The sequence below is a fragment of the Stomoxys calcitrans genome, chromosome 3 (genome assembly GCF_963082655.1).
Source record: "Stomoxys calcitrans chromosome 3, idStoCalc2.1, whole genome shotgun sequence".
In the NCBI taxonomy this organism is placed as follows: domain Eukaryota; kingdom Metazoa; phylum Arthropoda; class Insecta; order Diptera; family Muscidae; genus Stomoxys; species Stomoxys calcitrans.
Window position 1 is genome coordinate 185,879,774 of NC_081554.1, and position 22,797 is coordinate 185,902,570.

The 22,797-nt window shown below is 36.3% G+C and overlaps 1 protein-coding gene across 1 annotated transcript in view; it reads right to left on the reverse strand.

Moving 5' to 3' along the window:
• Positions 1 to 4,013: 4,013 nt before the first annotated feature.
• Positions 4,014 to 22,797, reverse strand: part of LOC106085943 (uncharacterized) — a 29,249-nt gene continuing 10,465 nt past the window's right edge. The window contains exons 6-10 of the mRNA XM_013250429.2: positions 19,115 to 19,177; positions 18,081 to 18,190; positions 12,085 to 12,199; positions 11,958 to 12,010; positions 4,014 to 4,127 (exon numbers count right to left, since the gene is read on the reverse strand). Of these exons, the coding sequence (XP_013105883.2) occupies positions 4,014 to 4,127; positions 11,958 to 12,010; positions 12,085 to 12,199; positions 18,081 to 18,190; positions 19,115 to 19,177 (455 nt within the window). The remainder of the gene's footprint in view (positions 4,128 to 11,957; positions 12,011 to 12,084; positions 12,200 to 18,080; positions 18,191 to 19,114; positions 19,178 to 22,797) is intronic.

Below are 22,797 nucleotides of genomic sequence, written 5' to 3' on the forward strand. Positions count from 1 at the left end.
TTATGAAAAGAAGTTTATAAAATTCTTTTAAAAAAACATTTTTAAAAAATTTTTACAAAAAAAAAAATTTTTTTTAAACAATTTTTAAGAAGGATCTTTTCAGAAAATATTTCATAAGGAGCTTTTATTAAAAAAAAAACACTTATGAATTTTTTTTTAGAAAATTCATAAAAAGAAAATTTTAAAATTTTTTTCTCATAAAAAAATTGTTACCAAGTTTTTTTTTTTTTAAAGAAACAAGTTTATAAGGAATCTTTTTTAGAAATTGTTTCATAAGGAACTATTTTAAGAAAAATGTTCATAAGGAACTTCAAAAAGTTCATAATAAATTTTTTTTGGAAAAAAATTTATAGGAAATTTTTTAAGAAAAGTTCATAAAGGACTTTTTTGTAGAAAAAAGTTTTAATGAATAGTATTTTTAGGAACTTTTGAGAACTTTTCATAAGATTTTTAGGAAAATGTTCATAAAAACTATTTAAAAAAAAATCATAAGGAACTTTTATTTTTAGAAAAAATACTTATGATTGTTTTTTTTAGAAAGTTAATAAAAAAATTTTTAAATTTTTTTAGAAAAAAGTTCATAAAGAATTTTATGTAAAAAAAGTTCATAACGAATTTTTTTATGGAAAAAAATTCATAGGAAATTTTTATAGAAAAAGTTCATAAAGGTTTTTTTTGTAGAAAAAATTTTTTAAGAATAGTATATAAGGAACTTTAAAAAAAAAATTGTAAGGAACTTTTTTGCTGTAGTAACTTTTTCCTCGAGAACTTTGTTTTGTTAAAAAAATTCTAAAGAAAATTAAAAAAAATTAGAAAACTTAACATTTTCTATAATCTTTTTCCTTTTATAGAATTTCACTGTGAAGTTTATTCTGAAAAAAGAAAATTTCATTAGTAAATTTTGTAAAAAAAAAACTTAAAAACGTTCTTTATGAACTTTTTCCTAGCAAAAGTTCTTTATGAACTTTTTCCTAACTAAAGTTCTTTATGAACTTTTTCTTTAAAAAAAGTTTTTTATGAACTTTTTCCTAAAAAAGGTGTTTATACACTTTTTCTAAAGAAATCCTTTATGAATTTATTCCTAAAAAATGCTTTTTCAACTTTGTCCTAATTTTCTTTAGAAAAAAGTACTTTTTCTAGGAACAAGTTCATAATGAATCTTTTTTAGAAATTATTTCATAAGGAACTACTTTTAGAAAAACATTCATAAGGAAATTTTAGTTTTAGAAAATATGTTTTTAAATGTTTTTTTAGAAAGTTAATAAAAAAATTGTTTGAATTTTTTTAGGAAAAAGTTCATAAAAATTTTTATGTGGAAAAAGTTCATAAGAAATTTTTTACGAAAAAAAATTATAGGAAATTTTTTAAGAAAAATTAATAAAGGACTTTTTTGAAGAAAAAAGTTTTCAAGAATAGTATATTAGGGACTTTTGAGAAAAAACTTCATAAGAATTTTTTTTTTGCGGTAATAACTCTTTCCGCTATAGAAAAAGATTCTAAAACAAATTAGAAAACTTTTCTAAAATTTTTCTTTAATCTTTTTCCTATAAAAAATGTCTATGTAATGTTTATTCTTAAAAAAATTGTTTATTAAATTTTGTAAAAAAAATTCAAAAACGTTCTTTATGAACTTTTTCCTAACAAAAGTTCTTTATGAACTTTTTCCTAACAAAAGTTCTTTATGAACTTTTTGTAATTAAAGTTCTTTATAAACTTTCCTAACAAAAGTTCTTTATGAACTTTCCTAACAAAAGTTCTTTAAGAACTTTTTCTTAAAAAACTTCTTATAAACTTTTTTTTTTAAGAAATTCTTTATGAACTTATTCCTAAAAAATTTCCTCTTCTTTTCCTTAGAAAAAAAATCCTTTTTTTAGGAAAAAGTTCATAAAGCATTTTTCAAAAAAGTTCAAGGATCCTTAAGAACGTTTTTATATACCCTCCACCATAGGATGGTGAAGGGTAAGTATGGTTGAAATCGGTTTATAACCTAATATAGCTGCCATATAAACCGATCATGGATCTTGAATTCTTGAGCCGCTAGAGGGCGCAATTCTCCTCAGATTTGGCTGACATTTTGCATGAGGTGTTTTGTTGTGACTTCCAACAACTGTGCTTAGTATGGCGCAAATCGGTATATAACCTGATATAGCTGCCATATAAACCGATCTGGGATCTTGACTTCTTGAGCCTCTAGAGGGCGCATTTCTAATCAGATTTGACAGAAATTTTGTGCAACGACTTCTCTTATGAACTTCAACATACGTGTCCAATAATTAAAAGATACTTTTTTTAGAGGAAAGTTCATAAAACATTTGGAAGAAGTTCATAACGATATTTAAAACAAAGTTCAGAAAAAAATTTTTTGGAAGAAAGTATGAAAGAAATTTTTTTCTGAATGTTATGAATATTTATAAATGAGTTTTTTTTAGTTTTATAATAAATTTTGTGTAAAAATAGTTCATAACGATTTTTTTTTATAGAAGAAGTTCATAAGGGTTTATTTGTAGAAAAAAGTTCTTAAGAATAGTTCATTATGAACTTTGTTTTAGAAAAAATTCGTAAGGTTTTTTTTGCAGTAGAAAGTTCTTTCAAAGCGTATATTTAGAAAAAATCCTTTAGAACTTTTTTTTACTAAAAGAAGAAAAAATTATTTTACTAAAAATGCGTAACAAACTTTTTTGCAAAAAAAGATCGCTAAAAATGTTTTTTTTTTAGAAAAGTTTCCTAATAGGGTGTTCTTAGAAAACGATTTTTAAGAAAAAAAAAATTTGGAAACATTGTACAAGAATATATTTCTTTAAATCTCTTATAAAAACTCCTTATCAATTTATTGAAAAAAGAAATCCTAAAAAAGTTCTTTTCCTCAAAAGATTTAATTATAAACTTTTTCCTAAAAAAAGTTCTTTATGAACGTTTTCCTTAAAAAAGTTCTCTATGAAAGTTTTCCTGAAAAACGTTGTTTATGATTTTTATCCTAAAAAATGATTCATAAACTTTTCCCATAAAAACTTTTTCCTATGCGCTTTTATCTAAAACAGTTTCTTATGATCTTTTTTCTAAAAAATGCTTTATGAACTTTTCCTAAAAAGTTTCTTATAACCTAAAAACAAGTTCTTTATGAACTGTTTTCTTAAAAAACCCTGTAGGAAATGTTAATAATAAATCTATACTGACTTACTATGGTCTTTAGGGCGCCCCGGTAGCCGAGTTGGTAGTTTACTTGGATTACCAGTGCAGTGGTCGAGGGTTTGATTCCCACCAGAAGCCTTGGTCTGTCGCTACTGTGGTATCACAATGGACCTTAAAAATGTCTAAGTGAGTCTGTAAAAGACTGCCACTCTTACCAAACCTAACCTACTATTTACTTTATCACCAGTACAACTGACAAATTGTACCCAAGCCCACGATTTTTGCTATCGACATTTTCTATGAGCTTGTCTTTCAGAAGTCAATAGTGACAATGTCATTAGTAAATCAGTAGGGACATTATATAGACATTGCGGCATATATGGAGGTATTGTCAATAGTATGTCAGTAGAGACATTATGTAGACATTTTTAATCATTTTGTCCGCATTTTTCGAACTTGTAACTAAAGTTTTTTATTAATTTTAATAAACTTTAAAAACTAGTTTAGGAAAAATTTTAGCAAACGGCAAAGTTATCTTCAACGAAGCAATTTATAAAACAAATAAAAATTTAATTGAAGTAAAGTTTGTAGCCTGTCAAAATAACAATGTAGACAAGATTGTAGACAATTTGGTGACATTGTCACATGCACAGTAGACAAAAGTGTTGACTTGGGGATACTTAACCCCAGACTTTCAGCTGGGAAGTTCTTTTCCTAGAAAATAAGTACTTTATGAGTTTTTTCTAAAATAGTTGATGAATGAATTGATTCTTAACAACTAAACCCTAAAAAATACTCTTTGTTCCACTTTGTATGTTGATCGGGTTGGTAGATTCGGTATTCAATCGATTTCTTCGGTATTTGGACGGTTTGGGTTGGTTGCGTTATCCGGCTGTTGGATTGTTCGGTATTTCGTTGTCTTCAAGCGGTGAGCTTACTCCGGGGATTAGAGTTGGCTTATGCGCGCACCGTGGTATCACCTCTACCTTGGTTACAGTCTGGAAAGGCAAGAGCAGAGTTAAAGGAAATGGGATGTGCAATACAGTACGGTTGCGAACGGGTCGCGTTAGGATGCGAACTAGTTTTCTAATCGCATTAGGATGCGAACGAATCAGCGTTACGATGCGAAATAGTTTCCCAGACGCGTTAGAATGCGAACTAGTAGTCTAGTCGAGTTAGGATGCGAACCAGTTGCCCAGTCCCAGTTAGGATGCGTACTAGCAGCCTATTCGCGGATGCGAACTTGTAGCCTATGCGAACTAGTTTCTTAGTCGCGTTAGGATGCGAACTAGTTGCCTAGTCGCGTAAGAATCCGATCCAGTTGCCCAGTCGCGTTAGGATGCGAACTAGTAGCCCAGTCGCGCTAGGATGCGAACCAGTTTCCCAGTTTCCGTTAGGATGCAAACTAGTTTCCTAGTCGTATTAGGATGCGAACGAATGAGCGTTAGGATGCGAACTAGTTTCCTAGTCGCTTTAGGATGCGAACCAGTTCTCAGCGTTAGGATGCGGACTAGTTTCCTTGTCACGTTAGGATGCGAACCTGTTGCCTAGTCGTGTTAGGATGCGAATTTTTTTCCAGCCGCTTAAGGATGCGATTTAGTTTCCTAGTCATGTTAGGATGCGAACTAGTTTCCTAATCACGTTAGGATGCGAACGAATCAGCGTTAGGATACGAACCAGTTACCCAGCCGCGTTAGGATGCGAACTAGTTTCCTAGTCGCGTTATATATGGTACCAACGGATCCGTCAGTTAGGATGCGAACGAATCGCGTTAATCGGTGATGAAATCCTTTGGGCTTCTAGGCTTTCTGACTGCGGACCATGCCTCGCGTCTTACCATGTTCTCTGAAAGTAATTTTTGAGAAAAATTTTTCGAAAAAATTATTCTTTAATTATTATTTTCTATAAAAAATTCCTTGTGATTTTTGTTTTTGAAAAAATTTCTTATTAACAATTTGAAAAAATCCTTAAAAAAGTTCTTTATTAACTTTTTACCATGTTCTCTTAAAATAATTTTTGAGAAAAATTTTTCGAAAAATTATTCCTTAATTATTATTTTCTATAAAAAATTCCTTGTGATTTATGTTTTTGAAAAAATTTCTTATTAACATTTTGAAAAAAATCCTTAAAAAAAGTTCTTTATTAACTTTTTCCAAAAAAAAAGTTCTTAATGAATTTTTCCAAAAAAAGATCTTAATGAACTTTTTCCTAAAAAAAGTTCTTAGTGAACTTTTTCCTAAAAAAGTTCTTTATGAACTTTTTCCTAAAAAAAGTTCTTTATGAACGTTCTTTAGTATAGTTCATGAAGAACTTTAGCTTAGAACGATTTTTATTTGTAATTTTTTAGCAAAACTGTTTCTAAAAAGTTTTCCTTGTGATTTTTTTCCATAAAAACTTTTTTTTATGAATTTTCAGAAAAAATTCAGCAAAGAGTTCTTTATGAACTTATTTTTATGAACGTTTTTCTAAGAAAAGTTCTTTGCGAACATTTTTTCTACAAAAAATTTCCTTTTGGATTTTATTTTAGTACTTTTTTATAAAAAGATTCAAAAGAAAATTACAAAAGAAAATTTTAGAAAATTTTTCGAAAAGGAATAACTCCTTCATGAAATTTGCTATTAAAAAATTTCCTTTTGATTTTTATTCTTGAAAAAATTCCTTATAAACTTTTTGAAATAATCGTGAAAAAAAGTACTTCATGAACTTTTTCCTAAAAAATTTCTTTTATTAACTTTTTCCTAAAAAAAGTTTTTTATGAACTTTTTCTTAAAAAAGTTCTTTATGAACTTTTTCCTAAAAAATTGCTTTTATTAACTTTTTCCTAAAATAAGTTTTTTATGAACTTTTTCCTAAAAATAGTTTTTTATGGACTTTATCTTAAAAAGTTCTCTTTCCCAAAAAAAATTTTTTATGAACTCTTTCCTAGAAAAAGTTCTAAAGTATAGTTTTGAAGAACTTTAGTCTAAAACGGTTTTTATTTGTAATTTTTTAACAAAACTCTTTACAAAATTTTCCCTATAATTTTTTTCTTGAAAAAATTTCTTTTGATTTTTTTTAATAAAAAATGTCTTATGATTTTTTTTTTAATTCTAAAAAAAAAAGTTATATATGAACTTTTTCCTAAAAAAGTGGTTTATGAACTTTTTCCTAGAAAAGGTTCTCATGAATTTTGTTTTACGAAAAAAGTTCTTAAGTATAGTTCATGACGAACTGTAATTTAGAACGATTTTTATTTGTAATTTATTAACAAAACTGATTCTAAAAATTTTTCATTATTATTTATTTTCCATAAAAAATTTCTTATGATTTTCTTCTATAAAAAATGTAAAAAAAGTTTTTTATGAACTTTTTCTTAACTCTTAGAAAAATTTCTATATGAACTTTGTTTTAGGAAAAAGTTGTTAATATAAAAAATATCCTTAGGAATTTTTAATTTTTTTTTCCAAAGAAAGATCCTTATGTTATTTAAATAATTTTCAACTTTTTTTTCAGAATTATGTTTTCTAATAAATATTAGAAATAATTGGTGATTATAATTGTTAGAAAAGAAATATTTCTTATAACTATTTTTTCAAAATATTTTCTTTGAAATTTTCCTTTCTTTAAAAAGTTTTTTATAATATTTTTCTTAAAAAAAATCTTGAAGAATTTTTTTGCTTTTTACTACATTAATGAAACATTTTGTAAAACAAAAGCTTTTTCATCCAATGATGTCCTTCCTTAGAAAAATACAACACACACACACACACTGAAAACCACCTATAAGTAGCCACTACTCCATTTTAAATGCTGAAATCATGTTTTCTATATGTATACCAACAAACACCTATACACTCACAAACTTAAACACAAAAACAAACTCACACCTACACCTTAACACATTATCTGCATAACAAAGTTTCCTTTTTAAAACTCCTGCCCTAAGTGGCAACTCTGTCTCTCTTCTTTTTGTGCAGAAACTAAGGCAATTTAATTTTATTAAAAAGATGCAATAAATATTTTTAAAATTTTTTCATTTGCAGTTTTTTTATAGATTTTTTTATTTGTTTCTATACTATAATGTTTTTAACTTAAAAAGTGTTATCGCCTTTTATTTTGTTTCTTTCTAGTTTAAAGAAATCATTACGAAAAACCAACAAAAAATACTATATACCATATAAATAAAACTCTCTTTTTTTTAGTGAAATATATCAATGTAATTAAAAAGAAAATAAAAAAATACCACAACAACAACTTTAAATATTTAGAAACACAAAAGAAGTATTTCTTAAAAACAAAACAAAATAAAACAAAAAAAAAATAAAATTTGTTTAAAAAAATATTTTAAAAAATTCCAAAAAAAAGAATAAAAATATTTACAAAATCTTAAACTCGAGTAATCATTGCTAAGGGGAAAGGGATGCAATTTAAAGCGTCTTAAGTCCGCCTGGACAGAATCTTGTATACTTTCGACCATGGATCCCATTTATCAAATTGTTCGGCCGTGCCGAACTTTGTATACCTACCACCATGTATATATTATTCATTCTATTATATTATAACCCTACCATTCCATTGCCACAGTTATATCTAAACAGGGTCTGGTCTCGATCATATATCGATCGGATAATAAATAAAGCTTTTATGGGCTTTAGACTCTTTATCGGCAGTTCGGTCTATATGACAGCTATATCCAGATATGGTCCGATCTGAACCATATTAGAGTCGGGTTTCGGAAGGCTTAAAATAACTCACTGACTCAAATTTCAGCGCAATCGGGTAATAAATAAAGGTTTTACGAGCTTTAGACCCCAAATCGGCAGATCGGTCTATATGGCAGCTATATTCAAATATGGACCATATGTTAGTCGAATGTCTAGAGGCTTGAAACAACTCACTGATTCAAATTTCAGCGAAATCGGGTAATTAACAAAGCTTTTACGTGCTTTAGACCCTAAATCGGCAGATCGGTCTATATGGCAGCTATATCCAAATATGGTCCGATCTGGACCATATGTGAGTCGAATGTCTAGAGACTTAAAACAACTCACTGTTTCAAATTTCAGCGAAATCGGATAACAAATAAAGCTTTTATGGGCTTTGGACCCTTTATCGGCAGATCGGTCTATATGGCAGCTATATCCAAATAGGGTCCTTGACTTACAATTTAAGATGGTGTTGTAAGCTCTTAGGTGCTGGGTGTTGGTTGGCGACAGTCAGTGAAGCGCTTTTAGCCGGTAGGTGACTGTTCGAGGGATTTTTGGCGCTCTGTCGGATGGAATTGGTAGATTTCTTCAGTTTTCGCACGGATCGAGATTGGTAAGCTATCGGGTGGTTGAGTTCATTCAGTAAGTATTCGGGTGTTCAATCTCCTGGCAGTGGACTTATTCGGGATTAGATTTGGCATGGGAGCGCACCTTTGGTCTCACCTCTGCTTTGGCTAGAGTATGGGAAGGATAGAGCAGTCTTAAGAGAGGAGTGTGCAAGGTAGTATGGATGCCAACGGATCGCGTTAGAATGCGAACAAATCCTCGTTAGAATGCGAATAAGTCAGTGTTAGTAAACTGACAAGCTTAGTGATTTGTTTGTTAGGATGCGAACAAATCAGCGTTAGGATACGAATGCATCGCATTAGGAGGCGAACGAATCTGCGTTCATGCGAACAAGCGAGCGTTAGAATTCGGATGAGTTGCGTTAGGATGCCGACAACACAGCGTTAGGATGGTGAGTTAGGATGCGAACGAACGAACGATGGATGAGTTAGGATGCGAACGAATCAGCGTTGCCATGCTGATGAGTTGAGTTAGCATGCGAACGAATCAGCGTTACCATGCTAATGAGTTGCGTTAGGATGCGAACAAGCCAGCGTTTGAATGCTTACGAGTCGTGTTAGGATGCGAACAAGCCAGCGTTAGAATGCGGATGAGTCGCGTTAGGATGCGAATGAATCGCGTTAGGACGCGGACAAGTCCGTTAGAATGCTGGCGAGTCGCGTTAGTATGCGAACAAATCAGCATTGGGAAGCGAACAAGCCAACGTTAGAATGCGGATGAGTCGTGTTAGGATGCGAACAAGCCAGCGCTAGGATGCGGATGAGTCGCGTTAGGATGCGAACGAATCTCCTATTAGATGCGAACGAATAGCGTTAGGATGCGAACAAGCAACTCATCCGAGCGTTAGAATTCGGATGAGTTGCGTTGGTATGTGCACAAGTCAGTGTTACGATGCTACCAAGTCGCGTTAGGATGCAAACGAATCAGCGTTAGGATGCGAATGAATCAGTGTTAGGATGCGAATGAGTCAGAGTTGGGATGCCGGCGAGTCGCGTTAGGATTCGAAAGAATCAGCGTTACCATACAGACGAGTCGCGTTATATGGGAACAAATCAGCCATGCTGACGAATCAACGTTAGGATGCGAACAAGCCAGCGTTAGAATGCGGATGAGTCGCGTTAGGATGCGAACGAGTGGCGTTAGGTTGCGAACAAGCGAGCGTTAGAATGCGGATGAGTCGCGCTAGGATGCAAACAAGTCAGAGCTAGGATGCTGGCGAGTCAAGTTAGGATGCGAACGAATCAGCGTTACCCTGCTGACGATTTGCGTTAGGATGCGAACAAATCAGCGTTGGGATGCGAACGAATCAGCGTTAGGATGCGAACAAGCCAGCGTTAGAATGCGGATGAGTCGCGTTAGGATGCGAACGAGTGGCGTTAGGGTGCGAACAAGCGAGCTTTGGAATGCGTTTGGATGCGAACAAGTCATCGCTACGATGCTGGAGAGTCGCGTTAGTATGCAAACAAATCAGCTTTGGGATGCGAACGAATAAGCGTTAGGATGCGAACGAAACATCGTTACCATGCAGACGAGTCCCGTTAGATGCGACCAAATCAGCATTAGAATGCCAACGAATCAGCATTACCATGCTACGATTCAATGTTAGGATGCAAACGAATCAGCGTTAGAATGCGGACGAATCGCATTAGGATGCGACCGAATAAGCGTTAGGATGCCAACGATTGGCGTTAGGCTGCGAACAAGCGGGCGTTAGAATGCGGATGAGTCGCGTTAGGATGCAAACAAGTCAGAGCTAGGATGCTGGCGAGTCAAGTTAGGATGCGAACGAATCAGCATTACCCTGCTGGCGATTTGAGTTAGGATGCGAACAAATCAGCATTGGAATGCGAACGAATCAGCGTTAGGATGCGAACAAGTTAGCGTTAGAATGCGTACGAGTCGCGTTAGGGTGCGACCGAGTAAGCGTTTGGAAGCAGACGAGTCGCGTTAGGATGCGAACAAGCCAGCGTTAGAATGCGGACGAGTCGAATTTAGGATGTTAACGAATCAGAGTTAGAATTCGGACGAGTTGCGTTAGTATACAAACGAAATAGGGTCAGGATTCAAACGGATCGCCTTAGGATGTGAACGAATCACCGTTAAGATGCGAACAATTCAGCGTTAGAATGCTGACGAGTCGGGTTAGTATGAGAACGAATTAATTTGTAGTTTTATTTACTCCCGCACAACAAGAAATCTTATAATAAAATTAAAGTACGGGAAATTTCTCCAACAATTTTACATAATTCACACTTAAGGCTAGGTTATGCTCTCGTAAATGTAGAATAAATTTATTGTAAATGTAAAGAGACAATTATGCCTTCTACAAAACGTAGCATTTGACATTTGAAACAAAATAAAATTGATAACAATGCAGATATGGATGTGAGTAGGAAATGGCGCCGGAGAACTTCATGCATACTGAAATTTGGCTGAAATTTTGTCTGTGATGTTCCGTTATGATTTCCAACAACTGTGCCAAGTGCGGTTCAAATCGGTTAATGATCTGATATAACTCCCATATAAACCGATCTCCGCATTTGACTTCTTGAGCCCTTACAAGCCGAAATTTTTGTCCGATTTGGCTGAAATTTTGCATGAGGTGTTCTGGTGTATAGTTCAAATCAGTCTATAACCTGATAAAGCTCCCATGTAAAGGGTGATTTTTTTGAGGTTAGGATTTTCATGCATTAGTATTTGACAGATCACGTGGGATTTCAGACATGGTGTCAAAGAGAAAGATGCTCAGTATGCTTTGACATTTCATCATGAATAGACTTACTAACGAGCAACGCTTGCAAATCATTGAATTTTATTACCAAAATCAGTGTTCGGTTCGAAATGTGTTCATTCACCGTAACGTTGCGTCCAACAGCATCTTTGAAAAAATACGGTCCAATGATTCCACCAGCGTACAAACCACACCAAACAGTGCATTTTTCGGGATGCATGGGCAGTTCTTGAACGGCTTCTGGTTGCTCTTCACTCCAAATGCGGCAATTTTGCTTATTTACGTAGCCATTCAACCAGAAATGAGCCTCATCGCTGAACGGTGAATGAACACATTTCGAACCGAACACTGATTTTGGTAATAAAATTCAATGATTTGCAAGCGTTGCTCGTTAGTAAGTCTATTCATGATGAAATGTCAAAGCATACTGAGCATCTTTCTCTTTGACACCATGTCTGAAATCCCACGTGATCTGTCAAATACTAATGCATGAAAATCCTAACCTCAAAAAAATCACCCTTTATATAGCGGCCTCTCGATCATCCTACTGTTAAATGTAGCTACCCAGGTGACACTAGGATGATGGAAGACCAATCGTTGCTTGGTTTCCAACATTCCCAATTCACCCAAAAAAAAAACTTTACCTATGTTAATTTTTGAAGCAAAACTTTTTCGTTTTATTTTTATCACCTCCAAAAACCTTGGATGATTTTTTTTACTAATTAAAGTATTTTTTTTAGTGCAAAACATATAAGCTTAAGAATAAAATAGTAAATCAATTCCACCAAACACAAAACGCTAAAGCCCAAAAAGAATCCAGCAATGCCTCCAATGGAAACTGAAACAAATAAAAAACAATTAAAAATTTTAGCTAAAATTAAGTCTTTTTTCGAAATAGCACGAAATGCATACCCAACAATTCGGTAAAGGTGAATACAACTAAACGCTTCAAGCGATATGTAGGCTTGGCTTCTAGGACAAACATGAAGCTATTGCCACCAAACAAAAAGTCAGCATTCGGCAGACTCTGCAAAAAAGGCAAGAAAAAAGGCATTAAGTTCGGCCGGGCCGAACTTTGGATACCCTCCACCTTGGGTTTATATGTAAACCACCTTTCATCATAATCCGGTGAAAATGCATGATTTATGCACCCAAAGCAGCTATATCGAAATATGGTCCGATTTGGATCAAATTCGGCACTCTGACATTGAGTGAGTACAAGTCACTGTTCAATTTTATAGAACTAAATATTGATCTATTTGACAGTTATATCCAAATATAGACCGATCTAAACCATCTAGGATATGGATGTTCAAATGCCTATCATAAGTCACTGTTTCAAATTTCAGCGAAATCGGTTAATGAATATGCCTTTTATGGGGCGAAGATTTTAAATTGAGAGATCGGTCTATATGGCAGCCATACCCAAATCTGAACCAATCTGGGGCAAATTGAAGAGGCATGTCGAAGGGCCTAACATAAGTTACTGGCCCCAATTCTGGCGAAATCGGACAATAAATGCGTCCTTTATGGGCCCAAGACCTAAAATCGAGAGATCGGTCTATATGGGGGCTATATCCAAATCTGGACCGATCTGGGTCTAATTAAGGAAGAAGAATGTCAAAGGCTCTAACACTACTCACTGTCTCAAGTTTCGACGAAATCGGACAATAAATGAGCTTTTTATGGGCCCAAGACCTTAAATCGTGAGAACGGTCTGTATGGCAGCTATATCCAAATCTGAACCGATCTAGGCCAAATTGCAGAGAGGTATCGAGAGGCCTAACAAAACTCACTGCCCCAAATTTCTTAGAAATCCGACAATAAACGTGGCTTTTATGGGCCCAAGACCTTAAATCGAGAGATCGGGCTATATGGTAGCTATATCCAAATTTGGACCGATCTAGGCCAAATTGGAAAAAAGTTTCGAAGGGCCTAACACAACTCACTGCCACAAATTTCCGCAAAATCGGACTATAAATCCTCTTTTATGGGCCCAAAACCTTAAATCGAGAGATCGGTCTATATGGGGGCTATATCCAAATCTGGACCGATCTAGGCCAAATTGGAAAAAAAGTTTCGAAGGGCTTAACACAACTCACTGCCCCAAATTTCGGCAAAATCGGTCTATAAATGCGCCTTTATGGGCCCAAAACCTTAAATCGAGAGATCGGTCTACATGGCAGCTATATGCAAATCTGAACCGATCTAGGCCAAATTGCAGAGAGGTATCGAGAGGCCTAACAAAACTCACTGTCCTAAATTTCAACAAAATCGGATAATAAATGTGGCTTTTATGGGCCTAAGACCCTAAATCGGCGGATCGGTCTATATGGGACTATATCTAGATATAGTCCGACATAGCCCATCTTCGAACTTAACCTGCTTATGGACTAAAAAAAAGAACCTGTGCCAAGTTTTAGCTTAATATCTTTATTTTTAAAGACTGTAGCATGATTCCAACAAAAGACGGACGGACATGGCTAGATCGTCTCAGATTTTTACGACGATCAAAAATATGTATATATGTATATCTGGACAGGACCTGCTCCCCTGAGACCTATATTGGCATGGTCAGGAAATACGCCCTGTTTGGGGGGTGCTGGTACGGCCTTTCATTTAAGTCTTATATTGCTTTGGTCGCTAAATATGTCCGGTATGGTGGTATATGGCGGACACCGATATATCAAATTCGTTCTCTAGTCTCAAATGTCTCAAATGGTGGGTGGGGCGTAGGTGGGGCGTCCCCCCCAATATCCCATCATAAAAATTTTTGTATTATTATTAACCAACTAAATTTCGCTTAAATCACCCCACCCATATCCGAGACTCGCGTTTTGAAAATAGGGTAAGGGGAGGATCCGCCCATTAAAGTTTGAATGTTAGTTCTGCTTCATTCTCTTGGTTGCGGTGGTAAATTGGAGTTGCCAACCTCTTTGCCCCCAAAAGTGGATATCAGATTCATAATCACCAAGGAACAGGTGCAAACTTTATGGGCTTATGAAGTGAGGCGTCCCTAAAATACTTGGCCATAAAACAGCTGTCAGATTTGAGCCCCTTTTCGCTATAGTCCACAAATATTTTGAGTTTAAGGGGTATGTAGGGTAGGGCGGCAACCCCCCAAACAAAATTGGATACCACATTCGTGTTCTACTATAAAATACCTATTATTTAAGCCGCTTATTGCCATAGTAGGCAAGCATGGCCGTTTTGAAGGGAGTTTGGGGTGCGGACCTTGAAATAATATCAGCATCATTTTCTTTCATTTGAGTACAATATATACTCGGTCGTCCTACATGACAGTTTGGTGTTGTTTTTATTGGGAGAATAGGTTCGGTCCCCCCGACCGATCCTTTATTGTCGCGATCTACATGTCCTTCTGAACGACAGGACGTAATCCAGATACTTGAGTCCTTATATCAACATTTGATTCCAAATCTACTGCCATAGACCTTTCTTTTTATTAACATATTATCCCAATCGAACTACATGTCCTATTTAAGGGTATTTAGTGGGTGGACCGGTCCCAGAGTCTGTCCCAGAAGTGTATACCAGATTCGTAGTAAACTCCCAAAGACCTTTCATGCGATACCCAGTTTGTGACATTGGACATTCATGTCCGTTTTGGGGGTTGGGGAGGCCCCGTCGACAATTTGGACCAAATTCTTATAACAGCCGTGTACTCAACTTCCAAACACTTTTCATTTGATTCCCATATGGTACCAACCGGTAAATATGTCCTCTGGAGGGGTTTTTGAGGGGTGGGGCGCCTCAGACACCAAGGATTACATTTTTATATCAGTCTTTTACTATACTTTTAACTATCTTCCATTCATTTGATACCCATATTTCTCGAAACGGTAAAAGTGTCCTGTTGGGTGGTGTTTTTGGGGGTAGAGGACCCGCTAACACTTAGGGTGACATTTTAATGCCATGTTCGTACTCTACTCTTAAATACCTTTCATTTGATACCCATATTGTTCCAATCGATGTACATGTCCGTTCGGGTGGGTTTTGGGATAGGGCGTCCCCCCAGGTTATTTGACCCCAAAATTTTGTGTTTTTTTTGGGGTATCATAAAGCGGCATACAAAATTTCGCTTAAATTGTAAATTGGGGTAAGTGGGAGGATGCGCCACACGGACATTCTTAGTGATGCCCTTGGGTGCACGGCGTCCAGGGCCGCGAATTGCGGGCTAAGGGTGAATCCTAGGAAAACGGAACTAGTCTTGTTCTTAAGGAAGAGTAGGATTTCGGAACATTGGAGTTGAATAAATCGGCTAAATTTCTTGGCGTTATTCTTTAGTAAAGAAGGCCTTTGGGGCTCCTTACTCCTGTCAGAAGCTCATAGGAAGTAATTGGGGTCTATGACCTAGGTTGATGCACTGGCTGCACTCGGCGGTGGTAAGGCCAGTTCTGACATATGGCTGTGATGTTTGGTGGCCGGTGACGGATAAAGGGAGACATCGCCGCGATCTAGGCAGGGGTAATAGGGTTGCCTTGAGTTTCATGACTGAGCCCATGGGCACTACTGCGACAGTGGCCCTAGATGTTATGATGGGAATCCAGCCGATCGATTTGTTCACAAAGGACCCGGCAGAGAGGACTCTGTTTAGATTATTACAGCTTGACCTGCTTAGGAAAACTTCAGTTAGACGTACCCGACAGCACATTGAAAGAACTGTAGGACCTACAAGTAGGTACGGAAATAGTAGAGAGCCGACTTTATATTAGGATACCGATAGGATAGGACACCGATAGGATAGGATACCGATTCTGACGACATGGTGAAAGAGTCTAATTAGGTTTAGGGATGTTAATATGTTTAAGGATAGATCTAAGATGGAGAACGGAACCGGTTGTGGCTGATATTGCGGTGAACTTGACATCAACGTTTCTTTGCGAATATGTGAAGACTGTTGTATTTTCCAGGCAGAGGCCTTAGCTATAACTAGGGCCAACAGAGATTGTGCTATCCAGAAGTATAGATCGATCTAACATCTGCATCAAGAGCGATAGTCAAGCAGCATTGTTCCTGGACATCCTGGCTTTATGTTAGGTTTGTGGACATAAGGGTATCATAGGTAGTGGGAAGGTGAACATGCTTGCGAGATCGGGTGCATGCCTTGCTTTTGTGTCAATATTAGATGTATACCCACTACCTTCGGAAAATTTCCATGGAATTAAGGAGCGTTATAAGGATACATATTGGGTTGACAAAAAGTAATTTCGGATTTTTCATATAGTCGGGGTTGACAAATTTTTTCACAGCTTGTGACTCTGTAATTGCAATCTTTCTTCTGTCAGTTATCAGCTGTGACTTTTAGCTTGCTTTAGAAAAAAAGTGTAAAAAAGTATATTTGATTAAAGTTCATTCTAAGTTCTATTAAAAATGCATTTACTTTCTTTTAAAAAATCCGCAATTATTTTTTGGGCAACCAAATAGTTTAATCGGTGGAATTCAAACAAAGCTTCTGTGGGACGGACACTCGAAATCGAACATAGAAAGTATGTTGTCAAGGCACAGCTGATTATGGTTATGGGAAATATAGCAGGACATAATAAGTTAAGAAAACATATGTTTCGTATTGGCATTAGAAATGATGACATCTGTCGGTGGTGTCATGAGATGGACAACTCGGAGGACAGCTTACACGTTCTTTGTTAATGCCATCTGTCGGTGGTGTCATGAGATGGACAACTTGGAGGACAGCTTACACGTGGCCGTTGTCAATGCCATCTGTCGGTGGTGTAATGAGATGGACAGCTTACACGTTCTTTGTCAATGCCCTGCTTTATGTCAAAGTATAAACAGAATACTGGGTTCTTTTTTCTTTCAGGCACTAAAAGAACTGAGAGGCGTAAATCCGTGCAGGATCAAAGAGTTTACTTTTTCATCTGGGTGGCTCCACAGAGTACGTTAAAGGACAGTTTGCTTGTGAAGGAAATTCTTCAGAAGGTGAAGAGGGAAGGAAGGGAAGAGCATAAGGTCTTGGCATCATTCTAACCTAACCTATATCCGTATACATGAATGCGCATATCACACACATGCATACACAATTCTTGACTACAGTTGCTTATTTTGGTACTTTTACGGATTATTCATTGATGAAATCGGTTTTATTTGGGATTTAAAATCAAACCCAGAAAAAAAGGGATTTATTTTTGTATGGTAAAACTGCCATTAAACAAAGGATTTAGCAATTAAATCTCGAAAAGACCATAAATCCGGATTTAGTGACCAATGTAAACGCACTATTACAAACCGAATGGAGGCCACCGCAGCGCAGAGGTTAGCATGTTCACCTATGACGCTGAACATCTGGGTTCGATTCCTGGCGAGAACACCAGAAAACAATTTTTCAGCGGTGGTTATCCCCTCCAAGTGCAGGGACATTTGTGAGGTACTATGCCATGTTAAAACTTCTCCCCAAAGAGGTGTCGCCCTGGGGCACGCCGTTCGGACTAGGCTACAAAAAGGAGGCCCCTTATCATTGAGCTTAAAATTCGAATCGGACAGCACTCAGGGATAAGTGAGAAGTTTGCCCCAGTTTCTTAGTGGAATGTTCATGGGCAATTTAGCATTTACAAACCGAAAGATGGAGTTAGTTGGCGGTGCATCCCATGGTGGAGGGTATTAAAACATCAATAAATTGTAAAAATTTCTTATCAAAGAGTGTTCGTGTACTCAAACGTTTGGGTAAATTTGCAACAAAATATTGGGAGTTCGGTAATTGAGACCTTGAGAATTTCGGCTTTAGGGCAATTTGCAGCATCGAGTTGATGTTTTATGTTTAGTTTATTCAAATAAATAGCAAAACAAGGTAAAAGGCTATTCTTAATCTAATGCCAATTAGCCAACTGGAAAAGCTACCCGAACACGCTTATTATAACATTCGCTTTACTTACAATATGTTCGACTTTATTGATAATGGCATCTCTGCAATTTTGCATACAGTAACATCCAGCCAATTCTCTTTTGCCCTTGCCATTGATTTTATACAATTTAATAAAATATTCTAAAAATAAGTAAACATGTGTTAAAATCGGCAGGACCGAATTTTATATACCCTCCACCATGGATCGAATTCGTCTATTAAGGACCAGAGGCAAACCTCTTACATATCACTGAGTGCTGTCCAATTCAAGTTTATGGGCAATGATAAGGCACCTCCTTTTTTGTAGCCGAGTCCGAACGGCTCAGAGCGAAATCCCTTTGGGGAGAAGTTTTTACATAGCCATTGGTGTATGTGGGAGTCATATAAGGCTAAGGACCAATATGGACCATACTGAGCTGAGAACTTGGAAGTCATAATAAATATCATTGTGAGCCCTCTGGAGCCTCAAGAATTATAATTTGGAGTTCGGTTTACATGACAGCTATATCTAACCATATGCCGATTTGATCCATATATTGGGTTGGGTTGCCCAAAAAGTAATTGCGGATTTTTTAAAAGAAAGTAAATGCATTTTAAAAATAAAACTTAGAATGAACTTTAATCAAATATACTTTTTTTTACACTTTTTTTCTAAAGCAAGCTAAAAGTAACAGCTGATAACTGACAGAGGAAAGAATGCAATTACAGAGTCACAAGCTGTGAAAAAATTTGTCAACGCCGACTATATGAAAAATCCGCAATTACTTTTTGGGCAACCCAATTTAATCCCAAAAGACCTACATACATCAATAAGATGTATTGGTGCAAAATTTCAAGGGGCTAGCTTTACTCTATCGAAAGTTTGGGTGTAGACAGACGGACGGATTGACGGGCATAGTTAGTTTATATATAATGACGATCAAGACAACATATATTTAATAGGGTTTCAGACCAATTTATCGTGGTGTTGCTATCAGAATGTCCCACTTACTATACTAACATTCTATGGTGGAGGGTAAAAAAAATTAAACTTGTCTTTTTACCAGCACTAGAATTTTCACTTACTTTCATTTTCTGCAAAGCACTCCAATAGGGTACGATAGTGGCACACCGGTTTTGGATTTGGAACTATAATGAGAGAAAAATACGAGTTTTATATAGCCGAACTAGCCGAAACGGGCCCGCTCCGCAGCGCCATAGTTTGTAAAGTCCTGTTTCATTTGAGTCCTATATTGTCGTGATTGGTCTATATATCCATTTGACGGGGAGTGCTTTTTGGGTGTGGGATGGTACCTCAAACATTTCGCCCTAATATGAAAGTCAATTTCTTCCTCTACTCCCATATACCTTTCATTTAAGAGCAAAATTGCCATTGTCGATAAATAAGTACGTTTTGGGGCTGTGGCTGGCATTCTGATACCTTGCCCAAAAAATGGGTTTCAAATTATTTCGTAACTCCCAAAAACTTTCCATTTGGGCCCAATATTGATACTTTCGGAAAATAAGTTTAGGTTATAGGGTGCTTTGGGGCTTACCCACAAATACTTGGCCCCAAACGTGGATTCCTTTTCTACTCTCAAATACCTTTTATTTGAGTCCCATATTGTCATGAAGGGTCAAATATCCAATTTGAGGTGTTTTAAGGCAATTAAGCGCCACCTAGATACCCTAACATAAATTATTATGTTGGGGCTGGCCCCCAATTACTTGAATATAACCTACTCCCAAATTGAATTCCATATAGCCATGGTCGGCTAATATGGCCATTTGGGGATGGGGACACCTCCAATTACAGGGACTTAATTTTTTCGCCATATTCGTAATTTACTCCTGAATACCTTTCATTTGAGTGCTATATTAACATAGACGTCTAATATGTTTGTTTGGGGGAGTTTTAATGTTGGGGCGGTCCGCTGGGTACTTATTGGGTTGCCCAAAAAGTAATTGCGAATTTTTCATATAGTCGGCGTTGACAAATTTTTTCACAGCTTGTGACTCTGTAATTGCATTCTTTCTTCTGTCAGTTATCAGCTGTTACTTTTAGCTTGTTTTAGAAAAAAGTGTAAAAAAAGTATATTTGATTAAAGTTCATTCTAAGTTTTATTAAAAATGCATTTACTTTCTTTTAAAAATTCCGCAATTACTTTTTGGGCAAAATCGACTCAAATTTAAATACCATATTCGTATTCTACTCTCCAATACTTCTCATTTGAGTGTCATATTGTCATAATCGGTCCACTTTTGATTTTGGATGGTGTTTTCTTGTTAAGGGGGAGGGTGCGTCCCCCCTACGATATGGAAAAATTATATAGTCTATATTTCTTCAAGACCAACCCATACAATCTATGAAAATTTCGAATAAAACGGTCCCATATAGTCATGATAGGCTATATGCCCATTTAGGCTTTTTTGGGAGGGTGGAGGGGTGACCTCCTATACTTAGACCTGATTTTGTTTGCCAGTTTTGTAGTCTATTCCCGAATACCCTTCATTTGAGCCCCTTTTTTGATATGAACGTTCCATTCGTCTTAAAGGAGTTTTAAGATTAGGACGACTTTCTGGGTACTTGGACGCAATTTTTTAATCCATGTTTGTATTCTACTCCTCAATACCTTTCATTTGATATCCATATTGTCCTTATCGGTCCATGTTGGTTTTGGGAGGCGTTTTTGTGGTTACGGGGGAGGGTCCGCCCCCTTCCAATATCAACAAATTATAGAGGCTATTCCTCCTTCCTAACCATATTCGTAATCTTTTCTCGAAATCCTTTCATTTGATTCCCATATTGTTATGATCGTCCAATAAACCTATTTTAGGGGGTTTTGGGGTAGGGGCGGCCCCCAGTTACTTGGACCCAATTTTCAATACGAAATTCGTGCTCTACTCCTGAAAACCTTTCATTTGAGTCCTATATTGTTCCGATCGGTAAACTTTTATTTTTGGGTCGTACTTTTGTGGTAAGGGGGAGTGTTCGTTCCCCTTCCGATATCAAAAAATTATATAGCCTGTTTCCTTCCAGACCAACCTACATAATCTGTGAAAATTTCAAGGTAGTCGGTTCAGCCGGTTTTGAGTCTATGCGGAACAAACAAACCGATAAACAAACAAACACAAATACCACCATAGGATGGGGGTATACTAATCTAGTCATTGCGTTTGTAACACCTCGAAATATTGATCTAAGACCCCATAAAGTATATATATTCTTAATCATCGCGACATTCTGAGTCGAACTAGCCATGTTCGTACGTCTGTCAAAATCATGATAGCTGTCGAACGCGTAAAGCTAGCCGCCTGAAATTTGGCACAGATTTCATATTGGTGTAGGTTATTAGCGATTGCAAATGGGCCCTATCGGTTCAGATTTGGATATAGCTCCCATATAAACCGATTTCCCGATTTGACTTCTTGAGCCCCTGGAAGCCGCAATTTTTGTCCGATTTGGATGAAATTGAGCGTATAGTTTTTTGATGTGACTTCCAAAAGCTGTGCTAAGTACGATCCGAATCGGTCTATAACCTGATATAGCTCCCATATAAACCGATCTCCCGATTAGACTTCTTGAGCCTCTGGAAGCCGCAATTTTTATCCGATTTGGCTGAAATTTTGCACGTGGTGTTCCGTTATGACTTCCAATAGGTGTGCCAAGTACGGTTTAAATCGGTCTATAATCTGATATAGGTCCTTTATAAACCAATCTCCTTAATTGACTTCTTGAGCCCCTGGAAGCCGCAATTTTTGTCCGATTTGGTTAAAATTTTGCATGTAACTGTGCCGGTCTATAACCTGATATAGCTCCCATAAAAACCGATCTCCCGATTTGACTTCTTGAGCCTCTAGAAGCCGCAATTTTTGTCCGATTTGGCTGAAATGACTTTCAACAGCTGTGTTAAGTACGGTCCGAATCGGTCTATTACCTGACATAGCTCCCATATAAACCGAACCCCGATTTGACTTCTTGAGCCCTTACAAGCCGCAATTTTTATCCGATTTGGCTGAAATTTTGCATGTAACTGTGCCAAATACAGTCCAAATCGGTCTATAACCTGATATAGCTCCTATATAAACCGATCAACCGATCAACCGATTTGACTTCTTGAGCCCCTGGAAGCTAAAATTTTTTTCCAATTTGGCTGAAATTGAGCGTGTAGTTTTTTGATATGACTTCCAACAGCTGTGCTAAGAACGGTCCGAATCGGTCTATTACCTGACAAAGCTCCCATATAAACTCCCGATTTGACTTCTTGAGCCCTTACAAGCCGCAATTTTTATCCGATTTGGGTTAAATTTTGAATGTGCTGTTCTATTATGACATAGCTCCCATATAAACCGAACTCCCGATTTGACTTCTTGAGCCCTTCCAAGCCACAATTTTTATCCGATTTGGTTTAAATTTTGAATGTGCTGTTCTATTATGACATTAAACAACTGTGCCAAATACGGTCCAAATTGGTCTATAACCTGATATAGCTCCCATATAAACCGATCTCCCGATTTGACTTCTTGAGTCCTTACAAGCCGCAATTCGTCCGATTTGGTTGAAATTTTGCATGTGGTGTTCTATTACAACTTCCAACAACTGAGCCAATTAAGGTCCAAATCAGTCAATAATCTGATATAGCTGCCATATAAACCGATCTCCCGATTTTACATCTTAGACCCTGAAAGCCCCAATTTTCGTCTGATTTATGTGTTATCAGGCTACATTCTTCACAACTTGAGATTTTGAGTTGACTCGTATTTCTTCG